We start from the raw sequence: 18445 nt of genomic DNA, 5'->3' as shown, positions 1-18445 counted from the left end.
AAAGAGTCAACATTCATGAATAAAAAGCTAAGATCCATTTGGTGGAACATACTACCGGTACTTGTTTTAATTTGACATGAATGTGATAACAAACCAGATTTTGTTTTGTATTTATACTCAGTTTTTTCATTTGTAAATGTAGCAACAACAAAAAAAAACCAATGAGTAAAAGAGAAAAAGAAAATCATCCATGTCTAAAAATTGCAGATGAATTAGATTTGATTATGTTGACCCCTAAACTCAAATGAATTCCACATCTTTAATTCAAACAAGCTACTTTTTAAAAGCTAAAAACCTATTACTAATTTGACATATTAAAGAACGTCTTTTCAGTAGACTGACGAACGACTGACGCACGCAAACACAGTTCAAGTTTTTCACGAGCCCAGAGGACGGTTCGTTCTATAACTGACTGTTATTTGAGCCTCGTGAAATCATGATATTGATTTTTAGTCAATCATAAATGTTTTGTTCGGCGTTGTCTTAGTCATCAAATCCCAACACACCCACGGATGCAGCCCACACTTTCAGCTCTGTCCATTGTATTCAGATGAAGCTGAACCAACGTCATCTGGAACAAATGACTGACAGCTGCTCTCTTTGGAGAACGCACCGACGCAGGCCTCTGCGAGCTGTCACTGGTTTGTTTCCAGCTCTAAACCGGAAACACATGGCTTTTGTTCCGAGTCTTTTCTGTCAAATTTAGAATACATTATTGATCAATAGGCCGGGTATCAAACCTCAAGGCTGAAAAATGTCAAGTACCAAAAGCTCGCACCAAATGTTCTCAACAGAAACAGTCTCACTGCTTTCTTGAGTTTGATACATATTAAGATTTAAGTCTGTTTTATTTAGTGCGACTTTCTGTACAGCTTCTTGTTTTTAGACACAATCAACTTCCGAGAAAGTCTTCCTCTTAATAGTCTATAGATAAACTCCAAACTTTTATATCTTCCTACATCTTGTTATCTTGTTTTCCCTATTTTGTTCTATTTCCTTGTTATGTTAAGCACTTTGTAACATGTCGTTTTAAAAAGTGCTATATAAATAAAGCTTTACTTACTTACTTACATAAGCCTCTTTTTTTAACCTGTAAGATGATTATTTATCAGGTTTTCTGTTGGGTAGACAGCCTCCCTTCAGAGTTTTTCAGGTCATTAACTTGTGTGTTGATTTTGACTGAAGGCCCTTTTCAATTCAATTGAAAAAACGTTATTTGTCCCCCAGGGTTCAATTCAAAGGCACGCAGAGCAGTAAAGGAACGACAGTGCAGAGGGACAAAAATGTAACCAAAGATAATGATCCCGAAGGATGCAGTTAAAAAAAGCTGATATTCTACAGACAAGTCGAGATGGGATCTGCTCTAATATCGGCATCGCGTCCAATATTGACATAAATGATGTATCGGATATCAGACTGAAGGATCCCCATCACTGATCAACAAAGATCATCAGGCATTTGAAACTTCCTCAACCTGCACAGTCTCACTTTGAAGACTTTCACACTGACTGTCTCTGTGAAAACACTCAGACCAGGTGAAACTGCTCTTTCTTTATGATAAAAAGTTCTTAAAACTTTGGTTTAAAAGATTTCATCTGAAAACCTTTCAGCTGTTTCCGCTTCCTGTTTGTACGCTAGCACAACGCTCAAATACATTTCTTAGTTTTATTAGGAATAGTTTTATTTGTTCTTTCAATAAGAAACGCAATGTTGGGTTCACTACAGCTCTGTGTAACCTTATACATAACAACAACAACAACAACAACAACAACAACACTATTAATGATGGTTTATGTGTCAGTACTGGATCAGTGTCGCTGTTGGATCAGAAATGACAACAAAAAAAAGTGTAATTTCTCCTGACAGTATGCAAATCAAGATGGGGTCTCCTCTTTGTTTGAACTTGAATGCATGAAAGAGTTCTCTTTACAGATGTTGCGCTCTTCAAAAGCTAAACAGTCAGAACAGATGTGGGATGAAGAAATCTATGTATTCATATAAATAATTCCACAGATTCACTGAGGGTTCAGCAGAATACCAGTAACACTAATGACTCCATATTTAATGATATATATACTGTACTGTATAGTCCTGTTCTCCTACTACAGCTGTGCACGCCTCCCAGATTAAGACTGCAAATTAATGATCTTGTTGTCCAAGTCAGAGTCTTTCAATTACAAGAAACAAACTGGATTCCACAACATCTTTCAAACTACTTTGTTCAATTCATCAAATGATTTCGTTGTACGAGTGTATAATGATGATAATAAAAGGCGGTCTATTCTATCCATAGGGATTCATTCATCTATTAATATGAGCTAATACAATTGATCAGACATGATTGTTAAACACCCCTGTTAAAAAGAAGAGTGGTGATTTCTCTGCATCGTGAGGCAATGCAGATCGAGAAAAACACTGACCTCAAACGCAGCGCTTCAGGCAACAGCTGCACGCTGTTGTTGTTGTTGTTGTTTGTTGTTTTTACGCACGAGCACAGAAAGTGTACATCCGTGTGTGTTGTTGGGGAAAACACACACACACACACACTGCAAAAGACCAAGCTTTGATATGATGTGAAATATGCATCAAAGAAGAGGAACGGGCTGTCGTGGTTCACACCTTATGAGCGCTGTGTTGATGAAAATGCACGTTTAAAATCTGTCTCTCTTTTGTTTCTGTTGGTCAGACACTTTATTATTGAACACTTCAGACACCTGGCATAAATCCTGTTTCTGCCTTGGCTCAAATAATCCACAGCCAAACATCTCCCGAGGACATTTATCACAACAGAAGCATCTGCGGCTTTTCACATATGACTGAAATGTTTTAGTGAGGATCTGCAGGACATCTCCGCTGCTGGACTTTATCACTCTGACCACTCCTGAGCCAACAATCTGTTTTTGCTCGTTTAAGAGGGCTGTCCTGTGACAGAAACATCGACCATCAACAGCTCTGTTTCGTCCCATCTGCAAACGAGCAGCTGCAGCTGAAGGGGCTCGACAACAGCAGCGTAACGCCTGGAGGTCACAGCAACGCTGCAGGGATGATATGATTTAGGCGACGCTAAGCGAGGGGAGCGGCAGAGGCTTATCTGCCACAGCTGGGCTGATTGCGGAGTTTATCTAATAAACAGGTGGAGCGCAGGGTTCTCACAGACGGAAGAAAAAGTTTCATCCCCAGGCGCCGCCCATCAAAAGTGACACTTTGCATTTTCAATAAGAGCTGTGTCCTCAGACACTCGACCTATTGGGGAGCAGGTCTTTGTGGTTTAAAACACTTTGCAAACCCCTTCAAAGTACTTGCTTGATGTCCCTGAATTTTGGGACGTTTCCTATTGTGAACTATTTTTTCTCGTGCTGAAATCATCAATTACTTATCTAAGCTAATTATGAAGCACCCTAAGCATCAAACTTGGAAATGTGCTCCAAGAACAAAGAACAGACACACTGTTTTATTTTCCCACCAATTCAAATCCTCTGTAAATCTTTTTACCTTGGACACTGTGTCCTTTTTTTCTTTTTTGGGAGTGACCACACACACTCCTCATAAATGAACTACACACAAACCAGAAGCAGACACTCTCGCCCTCTGTTTCAGAAGAGCACCGGTGACGGACGCACGCACACACCGACACGTCCATCACGCTGTCAGGAGGCCTGTCAGGTTTTCATCCTGCTGTGATCCACCAACAACCCTGTCAGTCCTAAACACACACACACACACACACACACAAGACTTCATACACCTGATTGTTGGGAGTGTTTCGTGCTGTCTGACGTTTGGGCGTGACGTCTCTACTTCCTCCTGCAGTCTCCATCATCAATAACATCTGCCAGCAGCAGGTTCTGCTCTGATAAACAATCTCAGCTGGATTAGGAGCTCCAATCGGCCTGCAGCTGCCTCACATTTACCTTAAAGTGTGTGTGTGTCTGTGTGTGTGTCACTGCAGTGGGAGGAAAAAAAAAAAGGCTTTTATGAATGATGAGGCTGATCGGAAGGAGAGGGGACAGTTTGATCTGACGAGGTTTCACTTGCTTCAAAAGCTCGTGCCGATGTTTTTAGGGTATGAAAGCTGCAGAGTCCCGATTGTCTCTACATTTAAATTTCACGCTAATTTATTCATATTTTGCCCCAGAATCTACAACCTGAAACAGTGTTTAATCTTCTCTGTCATGAGCCAGTGTCTACAGCCGCACATCACCGCAGGTACACACAGTTTTAACTGCAGATCTGACAAGACTGGCAGATGAGTAATACTTATTATTTTCTGCACGGCAAAGCGACACAATGAACCCAAGTTTCGGAATCTAAACACATCTGGGTTTCTCTTAACACTGGCGCACGTACATCAACTATAAATGAAAGACTTTAAGCAAAAGGGCGGCTCACATCCAGCATGTATCTCGGCTTCATGCCTCACAATGTAGGCCTTTCCAAGCCTGTATGAATAAAAGATGCCATCCCCATTATATAAGGCAGAAATGCCATGTTCCTATCTGAGATGCTGAAAAAACAGCAGGCTTCATTGCTGTAATTGAGATTCAATGACCCATAGAAGGAGAGTTTGTGTCCATCTATCTGTCCATCTGTCCATTGGAAGAAAAAAAATAGAGGAAAAGGAAGAGAAGAAAGGGAGGGAGGAAGGGAGAGAAATATTCCAGAGCATCCTCCTCTTCCTCAGCTGCTCTGCAGGCCCCACATACACAGAGGCAGGATGCTGAGATCACGGGCATCAAACGCCAAACTGCCCCTCTGCTGTTCTGTCACGCAGCGTTGCATCGCAATGCTATTATTAAACACACGCACACACATACACACGCACACACACACACACACAGGTAGCTTCGGCTGATTGTGTCAACATCTCAAGGTCAAACAACGGGTTGGATTTCGGACCCAGTTTGGGCGAATAGGCCTGGTCGGGTGTTGGTGCTTTTTTTTTTTTTTTTTTTTGAAGCTGCACCTCCGCGAAGACAAAGAGCAGCGACCGAATCCCGCAGTGTGTTCCCGCTCTGCCCTCCTCATCTCCCGGCTACAGAGAGTTGGGCAGGCCGGTCGGTGGCTGACAAAACATCTGGATGGGAGGAGCGGGAGGGGACGACAGGAGGAGGAGGAGGTGGATGAGGATGGGGCCGCAGGAATTAACGGTTAGATTCCGTTAGAGGGAAGGCTCCCGGTGTGGATGGTGATGATGGTGATGGTGGTAGTGAGATAACGGGATAACAGGGGGAGGGGGGGGGGAGAGGGTTGCGCTTTTTTTCGCCTTGATTTTAATAATTTCTTACCTTCTGACAGCTCCAGCTCCAGCTCCGCCAGCCGGGCTCGAATCTCCAGCGGTATCGGCGACGCCTCACGGTCCGCCATTCGTCTCGTGCCGTAGAAAACACCTCCCCGGTTAAACCGCTGCTGCCGCCTCCGCCGCCGCTGCTGGTTCTACTCCTGCCTCCTCCTTCGCTCGGAAAGGGAGAGCTGTTTCTCGGCGGCCCCTCCTCGGCGGAGGCGCGGAAAGACAACGAGGCGTCGAAGGAGAACAAAGAGGATAAATCTCGGTCTCGTTTTAACGGAGGCCCGCCATGACGCCCGGCTCCTTGAATCGTTAAAGACCCCCGGTTGCTCGGTCGGTTCTCGTCGCTGCCGTCGCGGTGTTTGTATCTGTGGTAGTGAAGAGGATGGTGAGGCTCGCGCAGCCCCAGAGTCAGAGCCGTTTGCAGCTTCTTGCAGCTGGTGTCACGTGACTCTACGAAAGAAGGGGGGGGGGGGGGGTGCTGGTCATCGCCGACAGGGGGCGCAGCGAGCAACCACACCTAGAGAGTGACTGTGAAGTTCAATACTTAGTCCTTGTTGCTTTATCATGAAAAATAGTTTTAAAATAATCATGATAATTAAACTGTATTTTTTAGGTTCATTTACTTTAAATGGTTAAAACTCTGATTAAATATTGAATTTGAAGAATTACAAAACAGTAGGTCCAACATCAGGTTTGAATTTAATCTGAATATTAAAAAAATCTACCGGTATTGAAAATATATGTAGAAATGGTAAACTTCCGATTTATATCTATTGTGCAAAACAGCATATATTTTTGTTCTGAAGAGTTACAAGAAAAAATCCAAACTCACAGACTTGTTATTTTAGACAGCTTGTGATCTTCGTCAGTGCTTTTGTAACCTTTCCTTTTATTCATCATTTATTCCCTCATAGTGCTCTCTCTGTTAAATATTTAAACACAAAGACCTGCTTTTAAAACCTTTGTTTTACTGTAAGAAATGTGATACTGAACACAAACATGATACGGTCTTCTTTATTTTTCCAAACTTCTTGCTTTGTTTTCTGGAGAAAAAAAAAAGTTAAACCAGAACAAATCAAAGTATGCAACTCATTTTCATTCGTAAAAAAAGATCAACCTTTCTGATAACATATAATATAATGAATTTTTATGTAAGAGGCATTTATCTTGCTTTCTAAAGCCTGACACTGTCTACAGTTCTATTTAAATATCCCTTGTCTTCTGCATTCTCCTACCCATTATCTTTGAGTGTGGTCATTCTTTATTCATTATCTGTATGAGGAAACTAAACCCCAACAGAATAATGTGATTAATATTAAAGGTCAAGCAGCCTTTAATTAAGTCCTGTATGATTGGACATGCCTAATGTAGCAGTAACACATAAGTGAGCATCAATTTGTGCTTCTAATTTGGTGTATTTCATTAGAATTACTCATCACATTCATTAGGACTGTAGTCTCCCAGGAATCAAATCATCCTCATTGTAAACAAGTGCATGGATACATAATGGACTAATCGCTGTTCTGATGGGACTCATCTGCCATCTGCTGGTTAGCACAAATAACTACATGGAAATTCAGTTTTGTGATGATTGATATACAGCGTGAGGGTGAAGCAGATTTAAATGTGGTATAAAATATATATAAAGAAAAGCAGTGGGCTTCTAAAGATTAGACTGAAAAGTTCTGCATTAACGTGGACCAACGAATACTTCAAACTTTAAAGGCACTTCTTTAATAATTGTTCAATAATATGTACATCTGTACAGACAAAGTAACATGTGCCACAACCATGCCAGTTCTTTCTCCATGACAACAACATTTAAAATGTTATGTTTAACAAAAGAGCTTTAGGCTAATCACAATCGAATTCAAGTGACTGAATAGAGTTTAAGTTGTTGGTGCTCCTTGATGGATAATTAATAACAGCCTCACCCGATCAATTTGTACGCTGCAGTACATCAACTGGACATCTTTCACAACACGAGTGAGACTAAACCTCAAACACACAAAAGCAGTCCTTTTTTAAAGAAATAAAAAATATGACATAAATGAAATCCATAAAAATGAAATTAAAAAAATCATGCAAGGATTAAGTCGTAACATTCAGTGCTTTTCAAGTGGAAGTTTTGACCGTTTCCAACCAAATTCTGAAAACGGGAATCAAACTGGCTGAGTAGAATTAATATTTAGAGAAAAAAGCATCCTGTGTGTCCTCAGCAGCGGCAGTGTGAACTGAAGAATAACCCAGATGTATGTGGAAAAATCATGGCAGAACATCCTGTACAGCAAAATAACATCAAACGCACACAGAAGTGCCAGTGCCCTCAGCAAAACAAGATGAAATCAAAATGGAACCTGGCTCTAAATAAACGGATCTGAACTACAAACCAAGAAATAAAACTGAAATAAAGTAGCAGATCAACAGTTACTGATTCTTTACAGCTGCCTTTCTAAAAACATGAAACATTGGTTTTAACATCCTGAGTGGTCAGTGTATACACACCAGGCACTAGTCGGATTTCTTTCACCAGTACCCGCGTCACAATAACGTCAGCAGTGCTTTTACAGTGTTACGTTTCTAAATCTAGACCTACATTTAATTGATTCAAAGGTTAAGTTCGGTGTTGAATGCAATAATCCCCAAAACTCTTCCTATACTGTTTTATATACCATCTCCCTTTACACACAGATTACAGTAAATTACACAATTACAGTAAAGGCAGCTGCTCTGTGTAATCAGGACAGTAAAACAACACTTTCTTATCTGATGAGGCCAAAAGGACACAAATGGCTCAAAAAAAGTTTTCTCGCTTCGACCAATAGGATCACCGAGGACACAGAGCAGGACTGGACGCTTGGCCCGGATAGGTCAGGGTATGCGATGCCTGTGAAGGCGGGAGGTCAGCGGGCGGCACCTGATCGTTGGTTGACGACCTCTGGCAGATCTCTGCATAGCTCGGCTTCATGGAGTCCTGTCCAATCAGAGCACAGGACGGGGTCAATCTCTTTTAGAACTTACCTCTCGTGCACGTTGAAGGTTTTTAAACAAACCCTACAAATCACTCTGATTAGATCTCAGCAGGAGCTCTAGATCTTACAACATATACAGCAGAATCTTGCCACATGAATGGAGAGTTTAAAGTTACTACTCTCATTTCATATTTGCCCCCTTTTGTAAACTCTTCCACATGGCTATGACTACTTATTAATACTGATTAGAAGTTTAGAATAATGCCACCAAAATGATCAAACAGAAATCAACAATACTGTTAATAACCCATTAGCCCCGTCGACCCAATTCCCAGCTTAAATAACAATTTGATGGTGTCACACAATGACATAGAAAGTGCTTTCATTCCTAATTAACATACGCAGTGTGATTTAGAAACTGGCTGAATGCCAAATTGAACAGTAGTCTCCCAGTAACTAATGAGTGATCAAGAATCTGGTTTAAGCTGAAATGATATTCCCATGTTCTTCTGGATTGTCACTATTCTGTGTTTAACCTGCAATGACTACAGTCATCGTTCAGATTTCCAACAATAATGCGTTTTAAATGCTACAATAGTCCTTCAATAAAAATGGTCTTACTGTGACTGCTTCCTGTGTAGGCCGGGCTGGTTTGGCCTCACTGGTCGTCACTGCATGCTCCTTCACATTCCTACAGAGAGCAGCAGAACAATCTCACTACACACAGCTTGGAGCACAGCTGGCGCCATGACAACTGGCAAACGGATCAAAGTCCACGTTTGAAATATCCAGGGAGCGAGGCAAGACAGGAAAAAAATAAGCACATCTGCAGCCAGAGCACGAGCTTCCTCCGTCATGTTTTACTTCAACAGCAAAGAAAAAAACCACAACGAGATGATGCAGAATTCAATGTATACTCACTGTGGTGAGAGTGGGCTCGGCTCTGCTGACACTGAGGGACACACACTGCTGCTTTTGGCTGGACTCTGTGATGAACAAAACGTGTCTTGTTACGGTTTATCAGTCTGGCTTTCATGTATGAAAAGAGACCATGTTATCTTGTTAAGCTAAATACTCAGATACAAGTGTGTGTGTGTGTGTGTGTGTGTGTGTGTGTGTATATATATATATATATATATATATATATATATATATATATATATATATATATATATATATCGGGCAAACAGAGAGGCTTGGTTACCTTGACGCTGTCATTAGCTGCAGGGACCGTTGCTATGGCAGTGTTTGCAGGATTAAGAGGAGGGAAGCTGGACAGGCCGAGCTCCAGAGGAGGAGACGGCTTACGCGGAGGTGACTGATTTGATGCATTCTGCACAAACGCACACGGTCAATTCAGAGTCTCAACATAGCTAGCTTTAAAAAAAAAAAACACTCACAATCTTCTCGGGCTTCTTACTCTATTGTTTGCAGCAGATTTCTCCCAAGTCCTCGCGTTCTCTCTCCTCTTCTGGCTGAAGTTTCCTCTCCTTCAGGAGGAGAGAACACACAGCAGGTCAGTTATGTTGGCTGCAACATATCTGACTGACTGATATGTTGCAGCAAAGACTGATTCTGTATAATTCTGCGTCATCCTGCTGCATGTCAGTGTAATGGTGAAAATAGTACAGAAGGTGTGTACGTGTGCACTTTTCATAGACTGTAAGGCGTGCTGCTCAAAAGGGCAAAATTTCGCAAATGTCATAAAGAGTGAATCAAACTGAAAACAGACTGCAGTTATAAATCCTTCTCTTCCTTGCAGGCCCACGGCTGTAACTACGGCAACATCATGAAGATTAAGTGTAATTCAAGCTTAAACCCCCAAATCCACCAGCTGTTCCTTTTATTGTCTTCATCATTTGATTGTCTTTGCAGTTCTATCTTGTTGCTTTCCTACTTTCTTTCAATTGTTTTATTTGTATGCTTACATTTGCAGCCTAACAAATACACTTGGCAGATGGAATTAGATCCAGAGGTGCTTCAACTCTATACCTGTTTGATCAGAGTCCATCAAACTCTGTCGGTTTGGTTTTGTTTGGGCCGATGTGGAAGCTTATTTTCTTACCTTCCCTGGTCAGACGCAGGTGGCGCACCCTGCTTGTTGAGCTCCGACCTTCCACCTCTGCCCTGACTGCGCGCGTTTCCCCTCGACCGTCCTCGACCGCGCTTTGTCGGAGAAAACGAGCGCTCCGTCGGTGGTTGTTCTGACTGGTTGGAAGAACCATTCTGACTGGACGACTGCCAACGGTCTGCGGAGCCCGACCACCTCGAGCCTCTCCTGAGGAAAAGGAATAGTCAAAAGCAACCCATCATCGCCAAATTTGGGGAAGCTGCTCTACTCGCAGCTGAAAATGTACACGACTGCGCTCTTCTTCTACCTGTTATTTAAATAACAGATGGATTAAACCAACATGATACATTTACCTCTGCCTGTGTGGGTTGTGAGGTTTGAAAATGGAAGTTGTTGATAGTCCATTCATGAAGTCATTAATCAGAGTTGAAGACTGCAACAAAAAAAAACAATAAAAAGATCAATCACACTGCTCATGAAAAAAAAATAAAAAACAAGATTTTTTTTTTTTTATTTCTTTTATTTCTTTTTTTTGTTTATTGTTTATCTGTTTTCATGATTTTCTTTCTTGTTATCTGTTTTCATATTTTGTTGTCTGTTTTTTTTTTTTTTTTGTCTTGCTTTGAAATATGTACATGAAAAGAAGAAAAACAAGATGGGAATGGTCCACAAGGTCAACACATTCAATGAGACAAAACCAACAGAAAATAACTCCATCTTACTCTTTTTGATGAAGTATACATGAAAAAAGCATTGCTGTCCGGGCACATCTTTCCATCATCACGTCTCCTCATGAAAAAGACTCACCTCAGCACCTTCTTGGTATCCGGTTGGCCACACCTCGCTGGTGAAGTCGTACAGCTGTTGTGCTGGCATGTGGGTGTGGCACGGCTGCTGGAAGGTGCTTGTGGGGAAGAAGGAGCTGTATTGGGTGCCACACTGGTCCAGCTGTGGCGGCCTGAAACCGTTTTTTGGTGCGAAAGAAGTTACAGCCATGGCCTTGGCTTTGATCCTCACCATGATGGGCTTTCCTTGAAACACCCGGACATCTTCTCTCAGGTACTTGTAGGCCTAAAAACGAGCACGGACAGTAACGCTCACGTGTGAATTATTTATTTTTTCAGTGACACAAACTATTTGGGGTCAGATTTCTGAGCTGCAAAAATCAAAAGCTTTTTCTTTCAAGGACGAACATAATTCAGTCAGCACGTGTTGTGGCTGTAGTTTTACCTGTTGAGCCTCTGCTTCGGATTTAAAAGTAACGAACCAGTTATCGTTGCTCACAAACTCACAGCTCATAAACTTTGGCAGGTTGCCCCCGTCAAAGAGTGCCTCGACCTCCTGCACAACAACAGGAAAGTAATAGTTCAAATCATTAAGTCCATACTTTACATTAAAAAACCCTGGATTTTACCACAACTACCTCGGAAATCTCTGCAAGGGTCAGGACTTCCTTACAGTCATTTAAAACAAGAAACAAAAGGTTTCTACGCAAAGCTTGGAGGTCTACAGGCTTGAAGATGAGAATAGCCTTTGTTTGTACCGATTTGTAAAAACACACGTGTGGAAATGAACGAGCTATGTGTAGGGCTGTGTCTGCGCGGCAGGCTGCTCTTACCTCCTTAGGTGTGCTTTCTGGAATCTCTCGCAGGATGACGACGCATCTACTCTGATGGGGCCGGACCTTCTGTCCACACGGAGCCACCTGGACTAGCGGCAGCGCTGTTCGACCAATAACAGAGCAGAACGTCTCAGGGCGACAATAAACCACCCGTCTCACATTTAGCTTCAAGAGCAACAGGAACATCTTCACTTTCTTATGGTTGGACTGGTGTATTTCTCTCATTCGGTAAATGAACCACTTACTTTTCAGGATGTCGGCGATGAGGTCCAAGTCCGTGCTCAGAGTCTTGATCTTATCAAGGCTGGCCAGAGTTGTTATGGAAACATACTGGTCACTGTCCATTTGAGAATTGAGGTACAAGTCGTTTCCAAGGTGCTCCCTGTGGAGGGACAGATAGACAGTTAAGACAAATATTGCTCCCATATATGGTGTCTCATCTAGTGTTAGTGGGGGTACCACCTGTGCAGGATTCTTTAAAACATCCATCACCTCAATGTTTGAAAGCATAGGTTGGTAAAGGTGTGATGTGAGATGTTACCTGGTAAGGCAGGACTCCAGTACGCTCTGAAGCTCTTGTCTGATCTCATCTGAAATGAAAAGAAAGCACATGAAACATCAGTCCTGTCGCAGAAAAAGAAACTATTTAAAGAAATAACGACTGGATTGGACTGACCTCTGACAACAGGTGCACCCAGCTCTCCGTTAACTGCAGGAGCTTCTGCAGTCAGCGTCTGGTACTCTAGAGTGCCAGGATCTGCCTCAACTACTCCCTGAGCCAGGACGGCGTTCTCCAGCTGGAACTCTGGCATGTATCCTTAGAAATAATCCAACATGAATTTACAATCCCACACAAACCACGATTGACACGCTGCTTTTGTCAGGATCAAAAACAATAAATGATTCTCCACCACGAAATAAAAGGGCTGGAGTCTGAACCTCGTAATCTGAGGAAAAAGAATACTAAAGCAGGTGTGTTCAAATTGAAGCCAAAGCCCACCTTCCTGATTGGTCAGATCGCCGGGAACTTGCAGCCATGGCTGCTGGACCTGCAGGTAGGCGGGGCCAGAGATGTCAACGCTGAAGTTGTGATTGGTCCATACCTCGGCGTCAGGGTTAAGGCTCGGGGCGGCAACAGGTGTCTGAAACAAAGACAAAAGACAAGAAGGCACAACATTTATCTAGTCACATTTGTCTTTAAGAACGTTATAAGGCACAGTTCAGTGAAGATTAACATCACAGACAAGACAGTGGTCCTTTCAAGTCAGGAAGAGATGTATGTAATCTCTTATGTAATCTGTCAAAAAATCTGAGATTTTTTAGCAAGAAGGGTCTCAATAAATCTCACTCTGTAACATCAGGCTCTTTTTTCTTTCTGATTTATTCAAATCTGTGACTGTGTCAAAGACGACCCTTACAGTGTGTAGCATCTGTGTCAAAAAGGACTCGGTGTGCTTCATGCTGCACAGCGTGTATTCTTTGTGCGAATGTTTCACCAGAAAACGTCCATCAGAGACACGCCGAACATGTCCGCCCCGGGATCGGTCGCGCATCCATACGTTTCGACTTCGGAGAGAAAGCTTGAACTGAAACAAACTCTCTGCCGTGCAGAATCAACTACTAAACGTTGATCTATTCTGTTCAATACTTTTAAAAACACATGTTTTAAAACAACACAAGCTCCATTTTTTTTTTTTTGTAAATGATTAATAGTATTGATGAGTCCAGAAGTTTAAAAAAAAAAAAAAAAAAAAAAAAAACTACATCTATCTAAATATTAGAAAAGGTTCAGACGAAGAATTTATCAGGTTAACTGCTGCAGAATGTCTCACTAAAATGTTTGGGGGAGCAGGAGTTTAGTAATTTAAAAAGAAATGACTGTATTTTATGGCTGTTGTATCAAAACTGGTTCATTTTTACAACTGTCACAATAAAGTTTGAAACTCTGGTCGAGTAACAACCCTCGAGTGAACACTTACAGACTGGGTGCAGTCTGTGTGCCAGTCCCACACACAGGGTCCCTGAGGCATCACAGTGCTGTAGGGATACGCTCCCAGCAGAGCCATCGAGGGCTGGAGCTCTGACACCAAGGTCGGGATCTGCTCCGACTTCATCCTGGTGTCTTGCTCCCCCTGATCCAGCTCGGCCTCAGACAGGCCCTGAGCCCAGGCCCCGCAGCTCTCCTCCAGGCCCAGTTTGATCCAGGGCTGGGGATAGAGGCGGCACATGGATGCGTCTGCGTCCTCTCCCAGCAGCTCAGACACCATCTCCCTCATCCCTCCTTCTCTCTCGCCCTCCTCGGCGGCCGCCTGCTCTCGATGCAGGAAGGGGATCTCGTATGACGGCGTCGAGGCGAAGGCATCGATCTGACCTGGGTCGACGTTCATCCGGGTGTCGTCCTCCGTCCTGCAGTTCTCATCCGGACAGCTGCGGTCATTAAGAACCACATATTGGTCATGGATGCTGCCATTTTCCCTGACCTCACATTTTTGGGAAGACGTCTCATTAGTAACTGAAGTATTTTTAGTCTCCTGAGGAAAATCACTGTGGGCAGGATGCTCCTCCAGTGTCATCTTCACCTCATTCATCTCCTCGGACTGAACGCCATCTGATAATTCTCCAGGTTTAGGTAAACAGTCAGCAGTCGACTGTGGGCTCATATCCACATGAGGAGTGTGTAGCTGCTGTTCTACTGAAAGTGCAGAGTCATGTTTGGCAGGCACAGAGAGGGGCGGGTGAGCCTGTGGCTCCAGTGCAGCTGTCGCGTCGCCTTCTTCACACGCACGCACACATGTTTCCTCTGCTGCGTTTAACTGCACTCGGGTGTGTCTGCATTCACTCTGAACAATTTGAGCTTCAGCCCCGGGTGACTCAACACTTTGCTCAAAGTGCTCCGATGATGTGCACAGAGACAAATAAGGGGGCGGAGGAGTCGAAGAAGTAGAAACAGATAGCGCACTTTCAGTGGTGGGAGGCTGCGAGAGACTCGGATCCTCGATTCGGCTCCCGAGGCCTTCGGGGTTTTGAACGGGGACGTTTGTATTTACGGATGTGGCGACGTCACAGGGCTCTGACGGCAGGTCGTGCCTCGTTTCGGGATGAAAGGCGTTTCCAGCCATCACTGGAAGAACAACTTTTACATCGCCTTTGCTGTCCTGACATATTTCCAGTGTTAGATTTTCGGCTGCCTGTGTGTCATCTCCGCTCACGAGGGAGTTCTGAAAGCGATCATCAGGGCCGCGCGTCAGAGGCGCCGCGCAATCTTCTGCTTTCACGTCGTCGTCATGGAACCTGACAGAATCAGGGGACGCGAGTTCAGCATGCTCACCAGCAGGCCTCACGCTCGTCAGTTTAAACGTCGGGTCGTTTGAATTGAAATCTACCTTGTCAGATGGGATGGAGTCACAGGGCTCCGACCTGAGGGGAGTGAGAGTCGCGTGGCAGGAGAAAGCGGTCAGCTCGACGGGCAGCGACGCAGCAGAGACGGTCGACACTGAGGACACCTCCGTTAGAGTGGTGTCTGTGAGGCTGCCGTCGCAGACGTCCTCGCTGGGGCAGAAAGTGACGGCGATGGCTTCACTCCGCGCGGACGATTCAACCGCCTCGGCCTCAGACGGAGGCCGGCAGGCTTCCTCTTTGAGCAGCGGTCGAAAGTCAAGCTTTAGAGGACTGGGGCTCCGACTGGAAGGATCCAGGTGACGAGTTTCAGTCGCTGATGTGTGATGATCTTTTAACGGCTCCGACTCTTCCAGAGGATTGAAGCCGGAATCCACGATCTGATCCAACTTGTCCGATTTTCCCTCCGTGGCGCCGAAGTCTCCCTGCGCTGGCACGCGGTTCCCCGAGCACACACTCTCTTTCAACGCATGCACGCCGTCCTCTGTTAATCCTGCGACCTCTGATCCCTCAACCGAGGCCTTTTCATCAGTGTGTGATGTCATCAACGCGTCATCTGTGTCCGCAGCAGCTGTCTGACAGTTCAAGTCTTCAAGCTGGGACTCCTGAGACTCTTCCGTGTTTATGTAGATGCTGGAGGCTTTGCTCGGCTGAGGCGAGAGCGAGCTGTCCGAGTGCGTCTGCGGCGGGACAGCCACCGGTGATTGATCTGCAGCACCTGATCGTGCTGAGGTCGCTTCGTCGTCATGTGACCGGCGAGTTGTTTTCGACTCGAGGGCTGCGGTTTGATCGGCGCGTGATTGGCTGGAGGGGGAGGACTCGGACATGCGGGGCAGAGCAGCTGTTTCCCCTTCAGCTGCGTGCAGCGCGGGTGTCGCTCCAGCTGTTTGTTTTTGGCCGTGCTCGTGGTCAAGGTCATCGGCGTCAATAGAGCAAATGCTGTAGAAGCTCCGGGTCCTCGTTTCGAAACCTTGACCCAGCGTTGTTGCAACGACACACACTTCCTCCTCCTCAATCTTAGGGGAATGCTGTCGTTCCCCTTGAGACACGCTGACTTGTGCGAGCATACATTGATCGTCTGCCCCCTGTGACGATTCACTCACTGTGACATCACCCTGGCGGTCAGGTAACCTGGACGGAGCGGACCAATAGCTCGCAGGTGTATTCCTCTCCTGGTCGCCTGGGAGCTGAGTGAACCACAAAGCTCTGACTTCGGCATTATCCATGGGCTTGTGTTGGACTGGACTCTGTGTGGGCATCTCCATATACGGGGCCGGCTGCAGACCGGCCCCGGCACTTTGTGTCCCGTCTTCCTCTGCGTCCACGTTTGTGCTGCTTGTGATAAGAATAGCCGCCTTCTCCTCGTGTGGGCTGGCTGGTTTAAGATCCTCCTCGCTCCTCGATGAGTCCCCGCTGACTGCCTCCTCGCAAACTGTGCCGTCCAACTCCGGAGCTGGTCCCTCATCCTCCGCTCGGCCCGCTGAGCCCACTTGTTGAGCCACGGCGGCAGCCTGTGACCTGACCTGCTCTGTCAAGTCTTTCACTCTGTCGTGGATCGGGGGTTGTAACAGACTGCTCCTCTCATTCTGCGGCCCAGGGTTGAGCTCTTTACTAAAGCAGCACCCCATCTTCTCTGGCCTAGAGTGGGAATAAAACACAAGACTGCTATGGCCGAACACACTGTGAGTCCACACAAACACGAGACAATAATCATGAGCAGCTCCTCACAATGGCTCAGCCACATGCAGAAAGAGAAAAGACCCTCGGCTCACCCCCCCCCTGCTTCTCCCCTCCCCTCCCCTTTTTTTTCCCTCCGTGGCCCAGAATAGCAAATGTGAAGGCGCTCACATGTCCCTGCCACTCAAAAGAGGGCTGCACACCACTTTATATGTGTGTGTATGGCTGGTGTGTGTGTATGTATATGAATGTATGCGGGAGCCCTAGTTAGGCTACAGTTTGAGAGGGGTCAGCGCATGGCTCAGCAACGACCAATCCCGGAGCAGCCATTCAGAAGTCCTCCTCCTCCCTCTTTCAAGGGAGGAGGAGTCCCGTCCCGTCCCACCATTCAGTCCTCTCCCCCTCCCACTGACACCTTTCCCTTTGACTTACATCAGTTTAACCCTCACTGCTCACCCCCCTCCCCTAACTCCTCCACAGCCTCTCCATAGCCCCCCCCCCCCCCCCCCCCCCCCCCCCCCCACGTGTCAGTACAATTTATTATTAAACGTTTGTCAAGGAATACTGATTCTTTTATTAAGAATAAATTCATATCAAAAACAATAACTTCTTGATGTGATGTATGTCTACTTCCTAAATACCTACATCTATTGCGTCTGGATTTTTTCCTGTCGAAGATTTGAAAGGTTTTTACTTGTTCAAATAGAGATGCTGATGTTATTGAGTTTTTCTGTTTGTTAGAAGTGTACTTTTTTAAAATAAATATTAGGCTAAAACCGATCAACAGACTATCTGACAACTTTAACAAGTTTGAACAGCGATACAGTAAGGAGAGTTAATGGCAGGGTAGTGTTGTTCCTTGAGATGCCTATCAGTGTCTGTGCAGTGAGGATGTGCGTTACTGTACCTGGTAGTAGTAGTAGTATCCAGGACCCAACGCTCCGAGCGTTAACTGCACCTGTGGATCAGTTGGACACAGTTGATTCTGGTGTGAAGTCATGTGACACGGGCTGATGGCTAACTCGACGGGATGAGTGCTGCTGCTGTCGATGGTCACCGCGGAGACTGGCAGGGGGAGAGAGGAGGAGAGAAGGAAGTGAGTCACAACACCAGCTGGCATGGATAAAATCTGTAAAAAAACAAAAACTCCTCAGGATGGACTCAAGCGAGAATGTGTCTGGGGGACAAAAAGACAGGTTGGACAGAAGTAAAGTCACTGATGGCAGCAGCATCATGTTTGTTTGATAGAGAGCTAAAGCCAATGGCTGAGTCAACAATGACTTCTTCCATTTCGCCTTATGGCCGTTTTCAAACATTAGTTCAAAGTCAAATACAAAGCCTGATGCTGCCTCAAATATTTTACTGAGTCCTAAAAACTGCTTAATAATCTGAATCAATCTTAATAATAGAAATTCTAGTAA

General features: G+C 44.8%; 2 protein-coding genes across 4 annotated transcripts in view; both read right to left on the bottom strand.

Annotated features, from left to right (window-relative positions):
- The window catches only part of LOC306834840 (disco-interacting protein 2 homolog C-like), a 56255-nt gene extending 49343 nt beyond the window's left edge, over positions 1-6912 (bottom strand). For all 3 annotated transcript variants that reach the window (XM_079361061.1, XM_079361063.1, XM_079361062.1), the window contains exon 1: positions 5286-6912. In XM_079361061.1, coding sequence (XP_079217187.1) covers positions 5286-5364 — 79 coding nt within the window. In that variant the 5' untranslated portion in view covers positions 5365-6912. The remainder of the gene's footprint in view (positions 1-5285) is intronic.
- An 86-nt stretch (positions 6913-6998) lies between these two features.
- LOC306834841 (uncharacterized protein) lies at positions 6999-18020 on the bottom strand. Its single transcript, XM_079361064.1, has 16 exons — positions 17932-18020; positions 13931-16985; positions 12952-13093; positions 12628-12768; positions 12493-12541; positions 12197-12333; positions 11949-12052; positions 11561-11671; positions 11138-11401; positions 10684-10763; positions 10325-10537; positions 9680-9749; positions 9464-9592; positions 9181-9245; positions 8881-8950; positions 6999-8261 (listed from the first exon to the last, which is right to left on the bottom strand). Exons 2-16 carry the CDS (start codon positions 16973-16975, stop codon positions 8115-8117), a joined length of 4767 nt encoding a protein of 1588 aa, XP_079217190.1. The 5' UTR covers positions 16976-16985; positions 17932-18020; the 3' UTR covers positions 6999-8114.
- Between the last annotated feature and the right edge of the window lie 425 nt (positions 18021-18445).

The sequence above is a fragment of the Symphodus melops genome, assembly GCF_947650265.1.
Source record: "Symphodus melops genome assembly, chromosome: 14".
Classification (NCBI taxonomy): Eukaryota; Metazoa; Chordata; class Actinopteri; order Labriformes; family Labridae; genus Symphodus; species Symphodus melops.
Note: the sequence above shows the minus strand (reverse complement) of the source record. Positions and strands in the feature narration are given on the sequence as shown.

Excerpts from the sequence above, each read along its gene's own strand:
- LOC306834841 (XM_079361064.1), bottom strand. The coding sequence starts at position 16,975 with ATGGGGTGCTGCTTTAGTAAAGAGCTCAACCCTGGGCCGCAGAATGAG. Across the intron at positions 12,542-12,627 it reads GGGTGCACCTGTTGTCAGAG|ATGAGATCAGACAAGAGCTT; the intron begins GTCAGTCCAATC and ends TTTTCATTTCAG. Across the intron at positions 9,246-9,463 it reads CAGCTAATGACAGCGTCAAG|AGTCCAGCCAAAAGCAGCAG; the intron begins GTAACCAAGCCT and ends TGTTCATCACAG.